At 41.0% G+C, this 19050-nt stretch overlaps 1 protein-coding gene across 6 annotated transcripts in view; it reads right to left on the minus strand.

Annotated features, from left to right (window-relative positions):
• Nucleotides 1-19050, minus strand: part of LOC126100174 (TBC1 domain family member 4) — an 874659-nt gene that overhangs the window by 13912 nt on the left and 841697 nt on the right. For all 6 annotated transcript variants that reach the window (XM_049910723.1, XM_049910728.1, XM_049910724.1 and 3 more), the window contains 8 exons: nucleotides 17742-17943; nucleotides 16154-16319; nucleotides 15354-15523; nucleotides 10621-10742; nucleotides 10405-10542; nucleotides 6612-6773; nucleotides 5920-6084; nucleotides 25-176 (listed from right to left, as the gene is read on the minus strand). In XM_049910723.1, coding sequence (XP_049766680.1) covers nucleotides 25-176; nucleotides 5920-6084; nucleotides 6612-6773; nucleotides 10405-10542; nucleotides 10621-10742; nucleotides 15354-15523; nucleotides 16154-16319; nucleotides 17742-17943 — 1277 coding nt within the window. The remainder of the gene's footprint in view (nucleotides 1-24; nucleotides 177-5919; nucleotides 6085-6611; nucleotides 6774-10404; nucleotides 10543-10620; nucleotides 10743-15353; nucleotides 15524-16153; nucleotides 16320-17741; nucleotides 17944-19050) is intronic.

The following is a 19050-nucleotide window of genomic DNA, read 5'->3' on the forward strand; positions in this document are numbered from 1 at the left end:
CAAACTTTTATATGAGATACTCACATGCAATAGGAGAACACCAGCTACAAAGCTAAGGCCCTGACAGTAACCAACTTCTGGGTCAAGGAGAGAATAGGCCTTCAATAGGTTAAAGAGTGACAACTGTCCAGGTCCTAGAGGCCGTGAGAAGAATGGATGACTAGGAAACGTTCGTCCTGAAATGCAATTAGTTCTCTATGTGAATGCAAAGATAAATGATAAATAATAACAAACTTTTGCAATTTATGGACGAGAAAACTGCATACTAGTCTCAAAATTTTCATGACTTCTTTATTCTATGTTTCTTCTTTTTTAAAAATCTCATTGCTTCCATAACTTCAATGAGATATTTACAGATTCTCACCAAGATCTGAGCTTTACACTAAGTTTACAATTACACTAAGTTTACAGTTGTTATTAAAGCCCAACAGATACATATTAAACACATGCATATGTATGTAAGTTGTATGCAAGTAAAATTACTTCCAAAATGAAATTACAATGACATAAAGATACAAAAGACTATCACTTATCAACAGACTTAAAAGTATACATGAAAGGTGACAGGTGCTACATTCTGCACCTATACCTCTTCTTTGCAAATCACTGTCGTGTATGTAACAAATGTTTAAATGTGTTTGAATTCCTAAGGAACCAAACCACTTAGGTCATCAGTCCCTAGACTTACACACTACTTAAACTAATTTATGCTAAGAACAATACACACACCCATGTCCGAGGGAGGACTTGAACCTCTCGGTTACGGCTCCTACCCTTGTAACCGCCCCCGGTGTAAAACCTGTCCCATGCACCCTCACACCACCACCTATTCCAGTCCTGTAACCCGGAAGGTGTACACGATCAAAGGCAGAGCCACGTGTGAAAGCACCCACGTGATTTACCAACTGACCTGCCTACACTGTGAAGCTTTCTGTGTGGGAATGACCAGCAACAAACTGTCCATTCGCATGAATGGACACAGGCAGACAGTGTTTGTTGGTAATGAGGATCACCCTGTGGCTAAACATGCCTTGGTGCACGGCCAGCACATCAGGAAAATTTCGAAAAAACTGCGTGTAAATGTATTAAAAGGAGTGGTTTTGTGGTGGCAGATTATGAAAATGAGGCTAACAATTGTCTGGCGAAGAAATAATGACGTTAAAGCCTGTGGGAAGCGGCTAAAAATTATCAGTGATGTGGGAGAAACAGAAATGGAAATAAAGCGAAGGTTATCAGAACTAGCCAAAACGGTTGTTTAATACGTGAAAGGAACTGTTTGTTAACTAGAAACGGTGGATTTTATAGCAGCGGTAGTGTTGAAAGTGGAAAAAAATTTTTTTTGTTACGGTTTGGAAGTGGGTGACGTATTATTGAGTATATATGGGCGGGATAAAATTGTATAGCAGATTACGGTAAAAAGGAGAAGGTGAATACAAAGTGAAACTACTGGCAAAAACAAAAAGAGAAAATAAGACGACAGAAAAGATTTCTAAATGCAACAGTGACAATAAAAAAGCTAGAATTCGATCCAGGTGGGTTCAAATTAATGATATGAATATAATAGAGGGAAACATTCCACGTGGGAAGCACAAGCAGACATATATGTCTGCTTGTGTCTGTATATATGTGGATGGATATGTGTGTGTGTGTGTGTGTGTGTGTGTGTGTGTGTGTGCGAGCGCGAGTGTATAATCGTCCTTTTTTCCCCCTAAGGTAAGTCTTTCCGCTCCCGGGATTGGAATGACTCCTTACCCTCTCCCTTAAAACCCAAATCCTTTCGTCTTTCCCTCTTTCCTGACGAGGCAACCGTTGGTTGCAAAAGCTAGAATTTTGTGTGTATGTTTGTGTTTGTTTGTGTGTCTATCGACGTGCCAGCGCTTTCGTTTGGTAAGTCACATCATCTTTGTTTTTAGATATATTTTTTCCCACGTGGAATGTTTCCTTCTATATATAAACCCGGTAGCGAAAAGACTTACCTTAGGGGGGAAAAAAGGACGGGTATACACTCGCGCGCACACACACACACACACACACACACACACACACACACACACATCCATCCACACATATACAGACACAAGCAGACGTGCAGCACACAAGCAGATGTGACATATCTGCCCAAACTCTTTGCCTCTGTATATGTCTGCTTGTGTCTGTATATGTGTGGATGGATGTGTGTGTGTGTGTGTGTGTGTGTGTGTGTGTGTGTGTGTGTGTGTGCGCGCGAGTGTATAACCGTCCTTTTTTCCCCTTAAGGTAAGTCTTTCCGCTCCCGGGATTGGAATGACTCCTTACCCTCTCCCTTAAAACCCAAATCCTTTCGTCCTTCCCTCTCTTTCCCTCTTTCCTGACGAGGCAACCGTTGGTTGCGAAAGCTAGAATTTTGTGTGTATGTTTGTGTTTGTTTGTGTGTCTATCGACGTGCCAGCGCTTTCGTTTGGTAAGTCACATCATCTTTGTTTTTAGATATATATTTTTTTCCCCCACGTGGAATGTTTCCTTCTATTATATATATATATATATATATATATATATATATATATATATATATATATAAAGAAAGATGATGAGACTTACCAAACAAAAACGCTGGCAGGTCGATAGACACACAAACAAACACAAACATACACACAAAATTCAAGCTTTCGCAACCAACGGTTGCCTCATCAGGAAAGAGGGAAGGAGAGGGAAAGACGAAAGGATTTGGGTTTTAAGGGAGAGGGTAAGGAGTCATTCCAGTCCTGGGAGCGGAAAGACTTACCTTAGGGGGAAAAAAGGACAGGTATACACTCGCACACACACACATATCCATCCGCATATACACAGACACAAGCAGACATTTGTAAAGGCAAAGAGTTTGGGCAGAGATGTCAGTCGAGGCGGAAGTACAGAGGCAAAGATGATGTTGAAAGACAGGTGACGTACGAGCGGCGGCAAATTGAAATTAGAAATTAGCGGAGAATGAGGCCTGGCGGATAGCGAGAAGAGAGGATATGCTGAAGGGCAAGTTCCCATCTCCGGAGTTCTGACAGGTTGGTGTTAGTGGGAAGTATCCAGATAACCTGGACGGTGTAACACTGTGCCAAGATGTGCTGGCCGTGCACCAAGGCATGTTTAGCCACAGGGTGATCCTCATTACCAACAAACACTGTCTGCCTGTGTCCATTCATGCGAATGGACAGTTTGTTGCTGGTCATTCCCACATAGAACGCTTCACAGTGTAGGCAGGTCAGTTGGTAAATCACGTGGGTGCTTACACACGTGGCTCTGCCTTTGATCGTGTACACCTTCCGGGTTACAGGACTGGAGTAGGTGGTGGTGGGAGGGTGCATGGGACAGGTTTTACACCGGGGGTGGTTACAAGGGTAGGAGCCAGAGGGTAGGGAAGGTGGTTTGGGGATTTCATAGGGATGAACTAAGAGGTTACGAAGGTTAGGTGGACGGCGGAAAGACACTCTACTAGGTGGAGTGGGGAGGATTTCATGAAGGATGGATCTCATTTCTGGGCACGATTTGAGGAAGTCGTATCCCTGCTGGAGAGCCACATTCAGAATCTGATCCAGTCCCGGAAAGTATCCTGTCACAAGTGGGGCACTTTTGGGGTTCTTCTGTGAGAGGTTCCGAGTTTGAGGAGATGAGGAAGTGCCTCTGGTTATTTGCTTCTGTACCAGGTCGGGAGGGTAGTTACGGGATGCGAAAGCTGCTTTCAGGTTGTTGGTGTAATGGTTCAAGGATTCCAGACTGGAGCAGATTCGTTTGCCACGAAGACCTAGGCTGTAGGGAAGGGACCGTTTGATGTGGAATGGGTGGCAGCTGTCATAATGGAGGTACTGTTGCTTGTTGGTGGGTTTGATGTGGACGGACGTGTGAAGCTGGCCATTGGACAGGTGGAGGTCAACGTCAAGGAAAGTGGCATGGGATTTAGAGTAGGACCAGGTGAATCTGATGGAACCAAAGGAGTTGAGGTTGGAGAGGAAATTCTGGAGTTCTTCTTCACTGTGAGTTTAGATCATGAAAATGTCATCAATAAATCTGTACCAAACTTTGGGTTGGCAGGCCTGGGTAACCAAGAAGGCTTCCTCTAAGCGACCCATGAATAGGTTGGCGTACGAGGGGGCCATCCTGGTACCCATTGCTGTTCCCTTTAATTGTTGGTATGTCTGGCCTTTGAAAGTGAAGAAGTTGTGGGTCAGGATGAAGCTGGCTAAGTTAATGAGGAAAGAGGTTTTAGGTAGGGTGGCAGGTGATCGGCGTGAAAGGAAGTGCTCCATCGCAGCGAGACCCTGGACGTGCGGAATATTTGTGTATAAGGAAGTGGCATCAATGGTTAACACACAAAATTCTAGCTTTCGCAACCAACGGCTGCTTCGTCAGGAAAGAGGGAAGGAGAGGGAAATATGAAAGGATGTGGGTTTTAAGGGAGAGGGTAAGGAGTCATTCCAATCCCGGGAGCGGAAAGACTTACCTTAGGGGGAAAAAAGGACGGGTATACACTCCCACACACACACACATATCCATCCGCATATACACAGACACAAGCAGACATTTTTGTATAATGTCTGCTTGTGTCTGTGTATATGCGGATGGATATGTGTGTGTGTGTGTGTGTGTGTGTGTGTGTGTGTGTGTGTGTGTGTGTGTGTGTGTGTGCGCGCGCGCGAGTGTATACCTGTCCTTTTTCCTGCCTAATTTAAGTCTTTCCGCTCCCGGGATTGGAATGACTCCTTACCCTCTCCCTTAAAACCCACATCCTTTCATATTTCCCTCTCCTTCCCTCTTTCCTGACGAAGCAGCCGTTGGTTGCGAAAGCTAGAATTTTGTGTGTATGTTTGTGTTTGTTAGTGTGTCTATCGACCTGCCAGCGCTTTTGTTTGGTAAGTCTCATCATCTTTCTTTTTAGATATATTTTTCCCACGTGGAATGTTTCCCTCTATTATTGTGTGTGTGTGTGTGTGTGTGTGTGTGTGTGTGTGTGTGTCGTGTCAGTGGGACATAACATGTCGTATGCACTGACCCTGTTATACAAAAATAGGAATTTTACAATTTTTGGCCTCTGAACAGATAAATTTCTTTGGAGTTCCATGTAAATATTACACACAGTATCACATAACTTGATTGCTTGTGTAAAGGAATACTGTAAATTGTTTTGTTGTTTGACTATAACAGCCTAGGAATTATCTTATGCAAATCTGCCTGGTTAAGATAACTATTTTAAATTAATTTCAAATGAAAATCTTTCTCTCTCTCTCTCTCTCTCTCTCTCTCTCTCTCTCTCTCTCTCTCTAGGTCATAGAGAGCATCTTCATTAAGTGTATAGCATGAGCAGTATACCAAATCAAAATGTTAATTTCCTTCTTAAGTTGCAGACAGTCTCAGACAAATACTGTACATACATTTATTTAACAGGACCAACAAGTGAAATACATAAGGTGGATTAGGGCAAGTGATAGTTGTTTTTGGAAATGAAGTGGGGCTGGTGGTGAAACCTATATAAAGCACCCCCTGATTTGTCTGCTGTTTTCTTTGGTTTTATCCAAGAATTTCTATTTATAACCCACCTCATTAGCAGCAAGTTCATCAGTGCAGCTACTGCCCCCCCTCCCCACACACATCATTTCATAGACTGTTGGTGCATGCTGAAATAAAACCATGTATAAAAGTAAAAAATGGCTCTGAGCACTATGCAACTTAACTTCTGAGGTCATCAGTCGTATAAAAGTAACTTTGATGTTTAAGGTAAAGGTATGTTAAATCAGCAGCAGCATCCCAAATATTGGGGGTACACCAAATCTGTCTAGCTACTTAGACAACTGATTCTTTCATGTAAAAATAACACTAAATTCTGTTAATTCACCAGTTTGTGGTACAGAGTCCCATATTAATAACTATATAGGCTGAGACTATCTGCTGATAACTCACCTAGGTCAATGAGAATTACATGTTGGTGAGCAGTAAGCTGCTTGAGCAAGCCTTCATATGGTACATTGTAGTTTGGGAATTTCGATGTGTCAGGAGGAGCATGGTTCAAGCAATACTGATCAGCAAGGAATTGCCAGACTTCCCCTCTCTTTGTCCTTGGTACACCTGAAACAAAGATATCTTACTGACGCTCACTGCACGAATATTATTTCATGACAATATTATGAAAAGCATGGATTGCTACTCACCACATTGCGGAGATGCTGAGTCGCAGACAGGCAGAATGTGAAGACTACTAAACAAGTAAGTCTTCAGCCAGAAGGTTTTCTTCTGAAACACACACACACACACACACACACACACACACACACACACACACACACACTCATGCAAACACAGATCTCGCAGACACGACCACTGTGTGTGTGTGTGTGTGTGTGTGTGTGTGTGTGTGTGTGTGTGTGTGTGGTTTACTTTAGAAGAAGGCCTTCTGGCCAACAGCTTATGCATTTAGTAGTCTTTTTGTTGTGCCTGTCTGCGACTCAACATCTCCACTGTATGTTGAGTAGCACTCTATCCTTTTCATAATATTATCGTTATTCCATCCTAGATTTTCCATTGTTAAATATTATTTCATGGTTTACAAAATTTCCAATACAATAAAGTTTAATAGACATGTCTAGTTATTTTACCCTGTTTAATTGCTTGAAGTAACATCTGTCTGTCACAACGGGTTGAAACTGCTGATTCCCGGCTCAGAAGTAAGTCCCACACTTCTACAAGCTCACGAACACAAGAACCAATCTCATCATACTCCAGTTTCAAGCGTTTTACAGTTGCCTCCTCCTGACGAGCTGTAAGAAGTTTCAAGAATTAATATAATTAGCATATACAATTTTCAAAAATAAATTCCACATACTGTGACTGTCAATCAATATATACAAACACTAACATAGAAAACATCAAATAAACAACAATCTGAAGCTTTTTAACAAAATATGTTACCTTTGTGAAATGTGGCAGGAATTTTGTGGACATTGGTATGAAAATACTTCACACAAAAACCTCAGGTTTTATTGGTGATAGAAAAGTAAGGTCAAGTGTTTTGGGTAACTCTAGAGGTAAGGGCCATTTGTATACCCAACATAAGGACTGTCACTAACCTACAGTGCAGGGTCAAAGTAAGTATATCACACACACACACACACACACACACACACACACACACACACACGTACAAAAATGATTTTTTACCATTCTTTTCTTACCAAAACTGAGCCAAGGATTACAAGGCATCTATAAACAGCAAATTTTTGTGCTATATTCCTATGATCCTGATCTCGAACAAACTTGAAAATTTTATTTATACCTTTATCAGTTTACAAGATGCACAGGTTCAAAGTTGACTTACGTATACATATAAAATACTCACACAAATTCTGGTGCAAGGTAAAATCTAAATACTAAATAACTGCAGAAAACTGAAAAACACCCCAAAACATGGTCTTCTTATACCAAAACTGAGCCATGGATTACACGACAGCTATACACAGCAAATGGCTAAATTTTTTCTGACACATTCTTAAGATTCCAATCTCAAAAAAACTTGAAAGTTGTACTGATATCTTTATCCATATCTGAGTCACATGTGTCCAAAGTTAAGATTATTTGCAGCAATTTGGGTGCACATGTTTTCATTTTTTAATAAGATTGAGAACATTCAAGCACCACTATAACAAATATATTGTAATATACACTCCTGCAAATTGAAATAAGAACACCGTGAATTCATTGTCCCAGGAAGGGGAAACTTTATTGACACATTCCTGGGGTCAGATACATCACATGATCACACTGACAGAACCACAGGCACATAGACACAGGCAACAGAGCATGCACAATGTCGGCACTAGTACAGTGTATATCCACCTTTCGCAGCAATGCAGGCTGCTATTCTCCCATGGAGACGATCGTAGAGATGCTGGATGTAGTCCTGTGGAACGGCTTGCGATGCCATTTCCACCTGGCGCCTCAGTTGGACCAGCGTTCGTGCTGGACGTGCAGACCGTGTGAGACGACGCTTCATCCAGTCCCAAACATGCTCAATGGGGGACAGATCCGGAGATCTTGCTGGCCAGGGTAGTTGACTTACACCTTCTAGAGCACGTTGGGTGGCACGGGATACATGCGGACGTGCATTGTCCTGTTGGAACAGCAAGTTCCCTTGTCGGTCTAGGAATGGTAGAACGATGGGTTCGATGACGGTTTGGATGTACCGTGCACTATTCAGTGTCCCCTCGACGATCACCAGTGGTGTACGGCCAGTGTAGGAAATCGCTCCCCACACCATGATGCCCGGTGTTGGCCCTGTGTGCCTCGGTCGTATGCAGTCCTGATTGTGCGCTCACCTGCACGGCGCCAAACACGCATACGACCATCATTGGCACCAAGGCAGAAGCGACTCTCATCGCTGAAGACGACACGTCTACATTCGTCCCTCCATTCACGCCTGTCGCGACACCACTGGAGGCGGGCTGCACGATGTTGGGGCGTGAGCGGAAGACGGCCTAACGGTGTGCGGGACCGTAGCCCAGCTTCATGGAGACGGTTGCGAATGGTCCTCGCCGATACCCCAGGAGCAACAGTGTCCCTAATTTGCTGGGAAGTGGCGGTGCGGTCCCCTACGGCACTACGTAGGATCCTACGGTCTTGGCGTGCATCCGTGCGTCGCTGCGGTCCGGTCCCACGTCGACGGGCACGTGCACCTTCCGCCGACCACTGGCGACAACATCGATGTACTGTGGGGACCTCACGCCCCACGTGTTGAGCAATTCAGCGGTACGTCCACCCGGCCTCCCGCATGCCCACTATACGCCCTCGCTCAAAGTCCGTCAACTGCACATACGGTTCACGTCCACGCTGTCGCGGCATGCAACCAGTGTTAAAGACTGCGATGGAGCTCCGTATGCCACGGCAAACTGGCTGACACTGAAGGCGGCGGTGCACAAATGCTGCGCAGCTAGCGCCATTCGACGGCCAACACCGCGGTTCCTGGTGTGTCCGCTGTGCCGTGCGTGTGATCATTGCTTGTACAGCCCTCTCGCAGTGTCCAGAGCAAGTATGGTGGGCCTGACACCGGTGTCAATGTGTTCTTTTTTCCATTTCCAGGAGTGTATGTGAGTGTGAAAGGATTTATGTCTAATATCAGAACTGGTCTTACTGGCCACATAATTATATGCCACTGTACCACTCTACATTTGCTCTTTCAATAACCCATCTTTCTTATGTGAAACTACTCTTCCCCTTATTGGGAGTGACACTGAAATTCCACACACACAATCCAGGTGCACAATTGTAAGGTGCACCACAGAAGTCTGACGATACTAGTACCAGCAGAGGCCTCCATTCTTGGATGCATGCGCAGTGCCTCCACCTTGCACTCTACTGGCCAGCTGACGGCCTACAAAGTCAGGTCCGGTCACATCACTCACAGTTATAGATTGACATTTGGACTATTTTTATCATACTAGTACCATAGCCATTCTGTAGCAAGTTATCCTAGGTGTAACAAAGTTTTGTGTCTTATTATCTGGGTTTTCTTGTAGACTGAACAATATCCTCACAACTGGAGCTACTTCCAATCCATCCTTCAAATTCAGGTTTGCCAGTTTATTTATCCCCCTAAACCTCACCAAAAAAATTCCTCTCTGCTTCATATGTTTATTTGTGTTTTTGTTACACAAATGGTACACTATCATAATAATCTCCTTCCAAAACCAATTCTGTGCTAAGATACCACTAACATTTACGTTCCTAGTAGCATGACTTTGTCACCAACTCACGGCTAGTCTATATTCAGTACAGCCCTCAAACTCCAATATATAATAAGATAAAAATTTTCGAGCAACATTTTAATCTGAGCCTTATAAGGACTATTTTTGTTCCCTTGGTCATGACACTAAGTGAGGAGCAGGTCCAAATGAACAGATAACAAAAACTACATACATCATCTAAATAATCCATGTTGACAAAATACAAACACGAGTTCATGTTGCTTACACAAAGTTTAGTAACGATTGCATTAGTAGCTACACCACAGATGGCACAAAGAGTCATCTAAGAGTTAAAAGATAACTATGGAACTTGTAAAGAGAGATTTTACATGAAAGGCCAGTTGGTGAAAGATTATAAAGAAAACAGTAGAGTTCAGCTGCTTTGCCATCTTCATTTTCCAGCAATACCAGTTACACATACTGATAAAACAATCTTTTCTGGTGACTATAATTAATGTCAGACAACTGTTAATGGGAGGCCTAAACTGCATGACTACTTTATAAATCTGACATTACCTTGTGTTCAGTTATTCTTCTAAATAAAGTGTCAAGCCACACACTGAACTTATGATGACAAAAACAGGTACAATCTTTTGAAACACATATAACAAAGTGCTTACTCACAATGTGTTTCTCTCCTATCAACACTCACCCCTGAGACGAGCGTTCTCTCTTTCCATGCGGATGAGCAGCAGCTGCTGATTTATAGCTTTACGCCAAAGTGCTCTCAGTTCAGCACGGTCACGTTTTGTCAGTTTCTGCAGACCATCGAGTACAACTGGGCTCCCATCTGCAAAAGTAACAAATAGTGTAAATAGCCACCTGCAGTGTACATTATCTACACGGAGGCAAGAAAACTGGTCCTTACCAGGTCTGACTTTCTTCGGTGTGACACTGTCGAATATCGACTGGCGCCACGAGCCTGACTGCCGGGAGCTGCCTGTAGTGTCTTTGCCCGGAGAAATGGGTGAACTTCCCACTTTCAAAAATCTGTAATATGATTAACACTTACTGTCACTGATTAATCTCTGCAATATCGCTATTTATTATTTCATTCAGTTATTTGATCATCATCTTTCATGTCAGATAACACAGAAACATTTTAAGTGAAAGTCTGCAGTTAGAGACCGAAATACATACTAAATGGATCAATTGCCCAACATATTTAACATTGTTAACCCACTCAATTTGAATAGTACCATTTGAGATTTTGCAAAAATAATCAAAGAAAAACTATTTCTGGTATAATTTGTCCTACTGTACCTTAAAAGTAATCAACTTTTAAATTTGTATATTTTTGCATATGTTTGAACTAATTCTGGATTTTCCTTTCCATTTTGCTGTTGATACCCAAGACACAAGGTATTGGAAGGACTCAAAAGCATCCCAAGATTATGGAAATCACTGTCTGTGCATCATTTGTTCGACTTTGGAGAACTGCAGTAAGTCGTTAACCAATAAATTGAGTGAGTATGGTTAACAAGGTGTTAATCTGATGTTTTTATCTGCCAAATACTTGTTTCGCATACTACATGACACCTGCCATTGTCAAGATGAAGAATGTGATTTTTCTGATTCCCGCACACCATTCAGCATAAAGCGTTATTCAATTCTTTACGTCAGCAGTCGCAATACGTTCAGTGTGACCAACGAAATGACTGATCAGTTTCTTCAATGTGTTTTACAAACAAACAACTTCTACTGGTTTCAGTTCATCCTGAAATGCCCAAGTGATTAACTGTTGCTTAGCTTCAGTCTCATACAACAGCACTAACTGATCAGAGGTATCTGTAAATCACTATGTAATGCAGAATTGACCACTAGATGTCATGAGAGGAAGTACCACCAGTACAAAAAAGAGGATGGAGAGTATTGTTTTTTCAGTGGAGATGCAATAAAAGCAGAATAGGTTGGGTCAGGAGAACACTCTGACTTTGAACATGGTATAGTCATTGGTCGTAATTTGAGTAACAAATCCATCAGGGACATTTAAACCCTTCTAAAGCTGTCAATAATATTTTCATATTTTTGGGCCACAGTCATGTAATAATGACTGAATGATATTTCTATCATTTGTCTGTACAAACTTCTTAATTATATATTACTATCAAGGATTTGGCATTAAGCCACTATCAAATAAAACAATGCTGGGTATAATTAGAATTTGTTCAGTGACGTCATCATCAAGATCTACTGAACTGCATGTCCAGTGTGAAATGTGTGGCAGATAAGGAGATCGAATTACAACCTATGCTGTTCATCTTTGACCATCAGTCAACCAATAACTTCCATAATATATTTTCAGACCATGTTCACTGCACATGTAACTACTGTATTATCTACCATCAGTACTGACACTGGCGTATGCAGGGGGTGGTGTTATGGTTTGGGAGCGTTTTTAACAGTTATTGCACTTACGAAAATACTAAATGTGAAAGGATATGAACATATTTTTCAAAATTTTGTACTGTGCTCAGTAGAGAAAAAGTTTGGAGACAATGGTTGACCGATTAGCACAAGACATATGTGAGACAATGGCTTATGGACGGTAATATTCCTGAAATGGGATGGCCTACCCAGAGTTCAACCTGAACCCAAGAGGACACCTTTGGAAAGAGTCGGAAAGTCAACTTCTCTCCAGGCCCCAGCATCCAACATCACTACCTTCTCTGTATTTGGCTCTTGGGGAAAAATGAGCTCCACAGACATTCAGACACCCCAGCACAGTTCAAGCCACCTTAAAGGTGAACGATGGACAAATTTCATATTAATATCTACTAATAGATGTCCGGATGCTTTCAATAAGATAGTGTACATGCAATTTCATTTTCTGTTTAGATTGTATATGGACTTTGCATCTCCTTGGTTGAATTATTTGGATATTTCCTTACACTATTTGAGATATGCTTTAGTCAGATCGCACAGAGTCCAAAAGCCACAAATATTTTTCAAAGCTAAATATTTATGCAAAACTGATTGTTTTTCAGCCTTAGCTTTACTTATGGACACTACTAATACATAGTAAGTCACATACTGATCTTCCTCAATCATGGTTCTGTCTGGCCAGGCTTTCACTCCTCTACCACAAGTATAAGGAAAGTGAAAAAGATGGAAATTGAAGCAGAGTTGACAAAATCCTAGACTTCCATTATTGCTACAATTTTGTTCATCAAATGAAAGAACAGGTTTTATGATCAGTTTTCATGATCATTATAGTGTCGTTATTACAACTGACAAGTCCGTCATTTAGTGTTTTAATCTTTATCCCTACATTCAAAATTTACCATTTATTTAATATTCATCATTTAGTGTTTTGCAAATTCACTTCCAGGTACAAAGTGACTCTAAAATGGAAAATGTGAGGGAAGATTTTTAGTATTAGATTAGTAAGTGCATGAAGAGATGTGTGGCATGAAAGTTAGGAATTAAGTGTGACCCACACAAAGAGAAAGAGAGATTCTTTTGGAAACTGAATGGCTGAGGATAACAAATATTATACAAGCATAAAATTCTGTTTATTTCCAGTTATAGATAACAGAATTAGCATTGTGTAGAGATGTTTACAGCTATTACTAACTGACCTTAACTGTATGTACAGCATGATAAGATGTAAGAATAAACACAGTACAGACTGAGACGAAAATAAAACTACTGAGTCCTCTACATGTTTTGAAGCTCAAGCTATCTAGAGGTGAAAGGAACAAAATTAAAGAAAGAAAATATAGTAGAAAATCAATGCTGAAACTGTAATTATGAAAACTGAAAATTGTACTGCTTCCATGGGATGCTGGATTAATGGGCATTATAAAAGCCAGTTTACACTGGCTGTCACAGCACCATTACGTCGTGGCAACATCACACCAAAAATGTATTCACACTGTGCATCATGTCACATCAATTCAATTCAATTCAACTCGCATGGCTTCCTCAACTCTTTTCAATATTAACAAATAAGAAAAAATAACAAATAAAGGAATAACAAAGAATGAATCAAAGACATAGAACAACAACTGATATCAACCACAAAAACCATGACCTAACAAAACACAACAAAACGTAGTACTGAGGATGAAGTCACAGCTGTTTATCAGGAAGAAATGAGCTTATGGGTCATGTGATCAACAGACAATAATGTCAAGTACCAAAACTTTGTTCCTGAGAAGCCTTGACAGTGCTGTGACGTGACACGATATGAGGGCCAGTGTGGATGCCGCCATTTGAAATGCATTGGGAAATGCTTTGATGTAATGCGATGTGATGTGATATGACTTGATGTGACGTGACAGCCCATGTAAATTGGCCTTTATTGTGCCTTTTACAGCAGCATTTGACACTTTCTATTGCAGGCTATTTCAGCTCGAGTGTCTGCCCATGGACAATTGGGCACCCACAGGCAGATGTAGACAGGTGCAGGTAAACAGGTCACATGCATGCAGTCAGGCAGCCAAGCCACTGTCTATGATGCCATATGCTTCAACCAAATGCGGGCAGGAGTAGCCAAATGGCTTGCTCAAGTAACATGATAAGGTGCAAAGGCAGTGCTACAGGACCACCTGACACGTAGCCTATACAACCTGTATCTGCCTTCAGGTGAGCTGAAGGGCACTCATGCCCAACGGAACGAGTGGAACAGTCTTTTCTATCATTTCGTACTGACTGCACATTTTATGTACTCTTGACATACATCCAAGACACATTGCATCATTCCATTTTCCTTTCGAATTGTTTTATCATCAGTAACAGCTAGGTAGTGTTCGACCATGTGACAACAAAAGTTATACTCATAACAAATTTAGAAACATAAATTTAAACTCTTAAAAGTTTTCAAACACACAAAGTGTTAAGACACAAAGGAATAACAGACATTGGCTGTCAGTAGGCACTGATTTAATCAGTGGGGAAGGTTGAAAACGTGTGTCATACCAGGCTCAAACTCTTACAGAAATTGGCAAAATGCCACAAGTAAAGATGATAATACACAAGGGGCACTACCGTCACAGTGTGTGGATAGGTTGACAACGTGGGTCTGATGGAGGGCATGCTAGGGTAGTCCACGCAGCTGCGATGACCTCTGTGCCCTGATGGCGCAGAGGTCAGTGCATCTGCCTATCAAGCAGGAAGCCCAAATTTGAATCCAGGATGGGCACGCATTTTTGACCTTCCCCACTGATTTAATCCACGCCCACTCACAGCCAATGTCTGCCATCCATTTGTGTCTTAAATCATAGTGACTGCTGGATGAAAAATGGTGTCTGTTCTTTTGGACATGTTCACAAGAGACACACACAAAAAGTGTTGCATTTTGTGTTGCGGTGAATGAGAGAATGGGTTGATTGGAATAAAAACAGGGAAACCAAAACAAGCTATTAGTTTACTCCATGATTCTGCTGCATTATCAGTACATGTGCAATTTGAACTATTATTAGTGTCACTGCTACAGTGATTGTGTGTGTGTGTGTGTGTGTGTGTGTGTGTGTGTGTGTTTTACTCCTACTAGAAAAATATCAAGAGCTCAAAGCTACAAAGCTAGTGTTAACTGTTTCCTATTATGTGTTTCTGTGTGCATTGTACCAATCCTCTATAGGTTAAGTATTAACTAACATGTTTTTCATTGGGCTGTCCTTCTGGTGTATACCAGCACAATGTAGATCAGAGTTGGAACCGGATGCTGCATGACGCATTCTCTGAGAGGATGCATTAGGAGAGTCCGGAACTGGTTCTGCTTGTTCACTGGTTGGAGAAGCCCTGGAACTTGTGTTTGATATACTTTCCTGTAAATAAATAGTAAAACCAGCTGATAACATTCTGTAAATAGATTGCTGCATAACACAAAAGTAATACATGTATTTCTACTTTACTTGAGGACCACCGAACCAACAGAATTTTAATTACAGTCTCGCTAAGTTTGTATTTAATAATGAAGCATGAATTATGATATACAGCACTCGTACACTGCATTTTCTTCATAAATTCTGAACAAAACAGTTAGAAATGAAACAGCGTATCACTTTAAAATTAAATGAAAGCTGATTAAAGATTGGACAACAGTCACAACTCCAAAACATCTGAAGATGATTAATCTAGAGCTTTCAAAACCTGAGGTTACTTACTAAGAGTTTAATGGCTTCTATGGCAAGAGCTAGTGATGTAGGAGTACACTATGGAAATGTAAGACAGATAACAGGAGAAGGAAAGTCTTGCATGTAGAATGCAAGCATATGCAGTGGATTAAAACTCCCAAGATTCAAGCTCATTAATGGATTCTTCTGAAAGATAGCAAAGTTTTCATTGTGGTTTGTGTGCCTGTCGACAACTCAACATTTTTACCATTTAGTGAATTGCCTCCTTTACTCCTAAATTACTTATGTTCTAAAATCACTTATGAATTACTCTTCATGTACCTTCCACAATGTGGCATTGCTTGGAAGACTCATTTCCTTCAACATGGGTCCCAAGTCATCACGGGATCCTTTCCTTTTCAGTAGCTGGTCAAATGAATTTGTTAGTGACCTTTTTGCTTTCATAAAGATAGTGCTGCCACCTAAGTACTGATTCAAGAATTCATGTCTGAAACATAAAAAAAAAATCACATTATAAATAAATTGGTAAAGCTTACTGCAAACGCTTATATCAAACAAGAATGGTTCCTTTCTTCTTCTGCTCATATCACATTTCCACAACATTCCTTTTCTACTGTGCATTAACATGTATCTATACTCTGGTGATGGTACTAGCCACAATTATAACTGAAGAATGAAGGGGTTGGCAGAAAATGAAATTTGGAAGAGGCTAATATCAGAGACCAATCCAAAACTGAAATAAAAAAGGTGTCCACAAACAACATGGTATTTTTTTTAACTTTGTTTGTACAACTGAAATAATAAGACAGCAAGTAATTCAAAGAGAAATCTTAACACATTAGCAAAAAATGCTGACTATAATGAAAAACCATTTGCCGTCACTGAGTAAGTAGTGTCATCCTACCTATGTCATAGTAGTAAAGGTTATTTCAGTTTCTAGATTCAAAAGAAAAAAATGTATCTACATATAGAAGTACAATAAAAATGGAGCTACATTTCACAATACTAGAATGATTTACCTAGTATCTTCATGACAATGCAAGAGTTGGGACAGCAGGTGCCAAACAAGTGGGGAAAAAGAGGTACTACGTGGAACAGGGAACATGAGAAAAAATGATGATTATGGTTTAACAGCCTGTCAGTGACAACATTGATACAGAGTGTGCTGAAGCTTATTCTGGACTAGGTTGTGGAAGGAAATTTGTCACATGCTTTGCAAAGGAATCATTCTGGCATTCAACCTACTCTAGTTTAAAGATATCTTGAAGAAGATGGGCTGTGATTATGAGTGTTACCACCTCCTCCTCCTCCTCATAATTATCATCTCTCCTGGACTGTATTCCCCATACCACTAAACTCTCATCTACCTGTTTAGTCCCCCCCCCCCCACCAAAAAAAAAAAACTCATGTAACTGTTTAGTCCCCCCACCCCCACAAAAAAACCTTCCAAAACAGTTGTATTTGCCTGGAAATATGTTATAACAGCATCTGTTTAGCCTCTATCAAGAATATCTATTAGCTGTTAAGTGATTTCTTATGTTGCTTCGTATGGGATTATATTAAATTTAAGTTAATAGCATTGTTAATACCTGTGCATTAAAAACAATCAGAGTAAGATGAGGGAAGGATGTGATAATATATATAAGAGGAAGGTCAAAATCACCCATATCCCAATATTACCTCCAAAAATTATTATTCTACTACCCAAGCGTGACATCATTCTATTCTAATTTCTCTTCAGTATGATATTTCTCCAACACATTTGCGTCTACATTGATTCATCTGCTTCATATATTTGGTCAACCGCTTGCATTTCAAAGATGAAATTCTGAAAGATCTTTAGTGTGTTTTTTAAATGTTTCAGAAGTAATTCATAGCTCACAAATAAAATGATTAACCAGGATTGTACCTGTTTTCAGCTGTATCGTGAACATGTCTGGCCTGCTTGCTCTCACAGTGGGCACGGAGCAACATCATCAGGAACTCATTCTGTTCTTGTAAGCCTTGTGTTTCAGCACCACCAAATTTTGTAAGGATACTTTCCTGTTCAGCTTCAGGCAAGCCTTCTAACCTTCGAAGAATTGTTGTCTGTGTCCGTTTCTCATTCTGCCCTGGAGTTTTTCAAGAAAATATAAAGTGAGCATTAATATCTCATTACATACGAAGCACAAAGAGAGAAAAAAAAGGACAATTATTCTGTTACAGAATTCAAAGTTCAGGTACAGTACTTCACAAAGGAAATTTACTTTACAAATTTAAGATCACTGTAAGCATTCATTCTCTTTTGTGTGTGCCTGTCAATGACTCAATAATTCTCCTATTCAGAGAGTGGTCTCCAAGTCTTTATGAGCTGTATACAGAGTGTTACAAAAAGGTAGGGCCAGACTTTCAGGAAACTGTAGTGGACTGACCCGACAGCCAATCCACTATGACTTGTAGCCGAATAGCACGCGTTAAGCTCAGGCAGACTGGCGTGAGGTCTGGAACAGTAAAGTAGTTGAGTCTAGTAAGAAAAGAACGTAGTTGCTGGAATACTTAACTTTAATCCATAATTGGTGTACATCGCTCTTGACGATACATGTTTTAATATCTCAATATAAACTGGTAATGGCGCCTTGCTAGGTCATAGCAAATGACGTAGCTGAAGGCTACGCTAACTATCGCCTCGGCAAATGAGAGCGTATTTGTCAGTGTAGCATCGCTAGCAAAGTCGGCTGTACAACTGGGGCGAGTGCTAGGAAGTCTCTCTAGACCTGCCGTGTGGCAGCGCTCGGTCTGCAATCACTGACAGTGGCGACACGCGGGTCCGACGTATACTAGCGGACCGCGGCCGATTTAAAGGCTACCACCTTCATTTACACAAAGAAAGAAAATATGTTATGTGGACATGTGTCCGGAAACGCTTACTTTCCATGTTAAGAGCTCATTTTATTACTTCTCTTCAAATCACATTAATCATGGAATGGAAACACACAGCAACAGAACGTACCAGCATGACTTCAAACACTTTGTTACAGGAAATGTTCAAAATGTCCTCCGTTAGCGAGGATACATGCATCCACCCTCCGTCGCATGGAATTCCTGATGCGCTGATGCAGCCCTGGAGAATGGCATATTGTATCACAGCCGTCCACAATACGAGCAGGAAGAGTCTCCACATTTGGTACCAGGGTTGCGTGGACAAGAGCTTTCAAATGCCCCCATGAATGAAAGTCAAG

Source organism: Schistocerca cancellata, chromosome 9 (assembly GCF_023864275.1).
Source record: "Schistocerca cancellata isolate TAMUIC-IGC-003103 chromosome 9, iqSchCanc2.1, whole genome shotgun sequence".
NCBI lineage: Eukaryota > Metazoa > Arthropoda > Insecta > Orthoptera > Acrididae > Schistocerca > Schistocerca cancellata.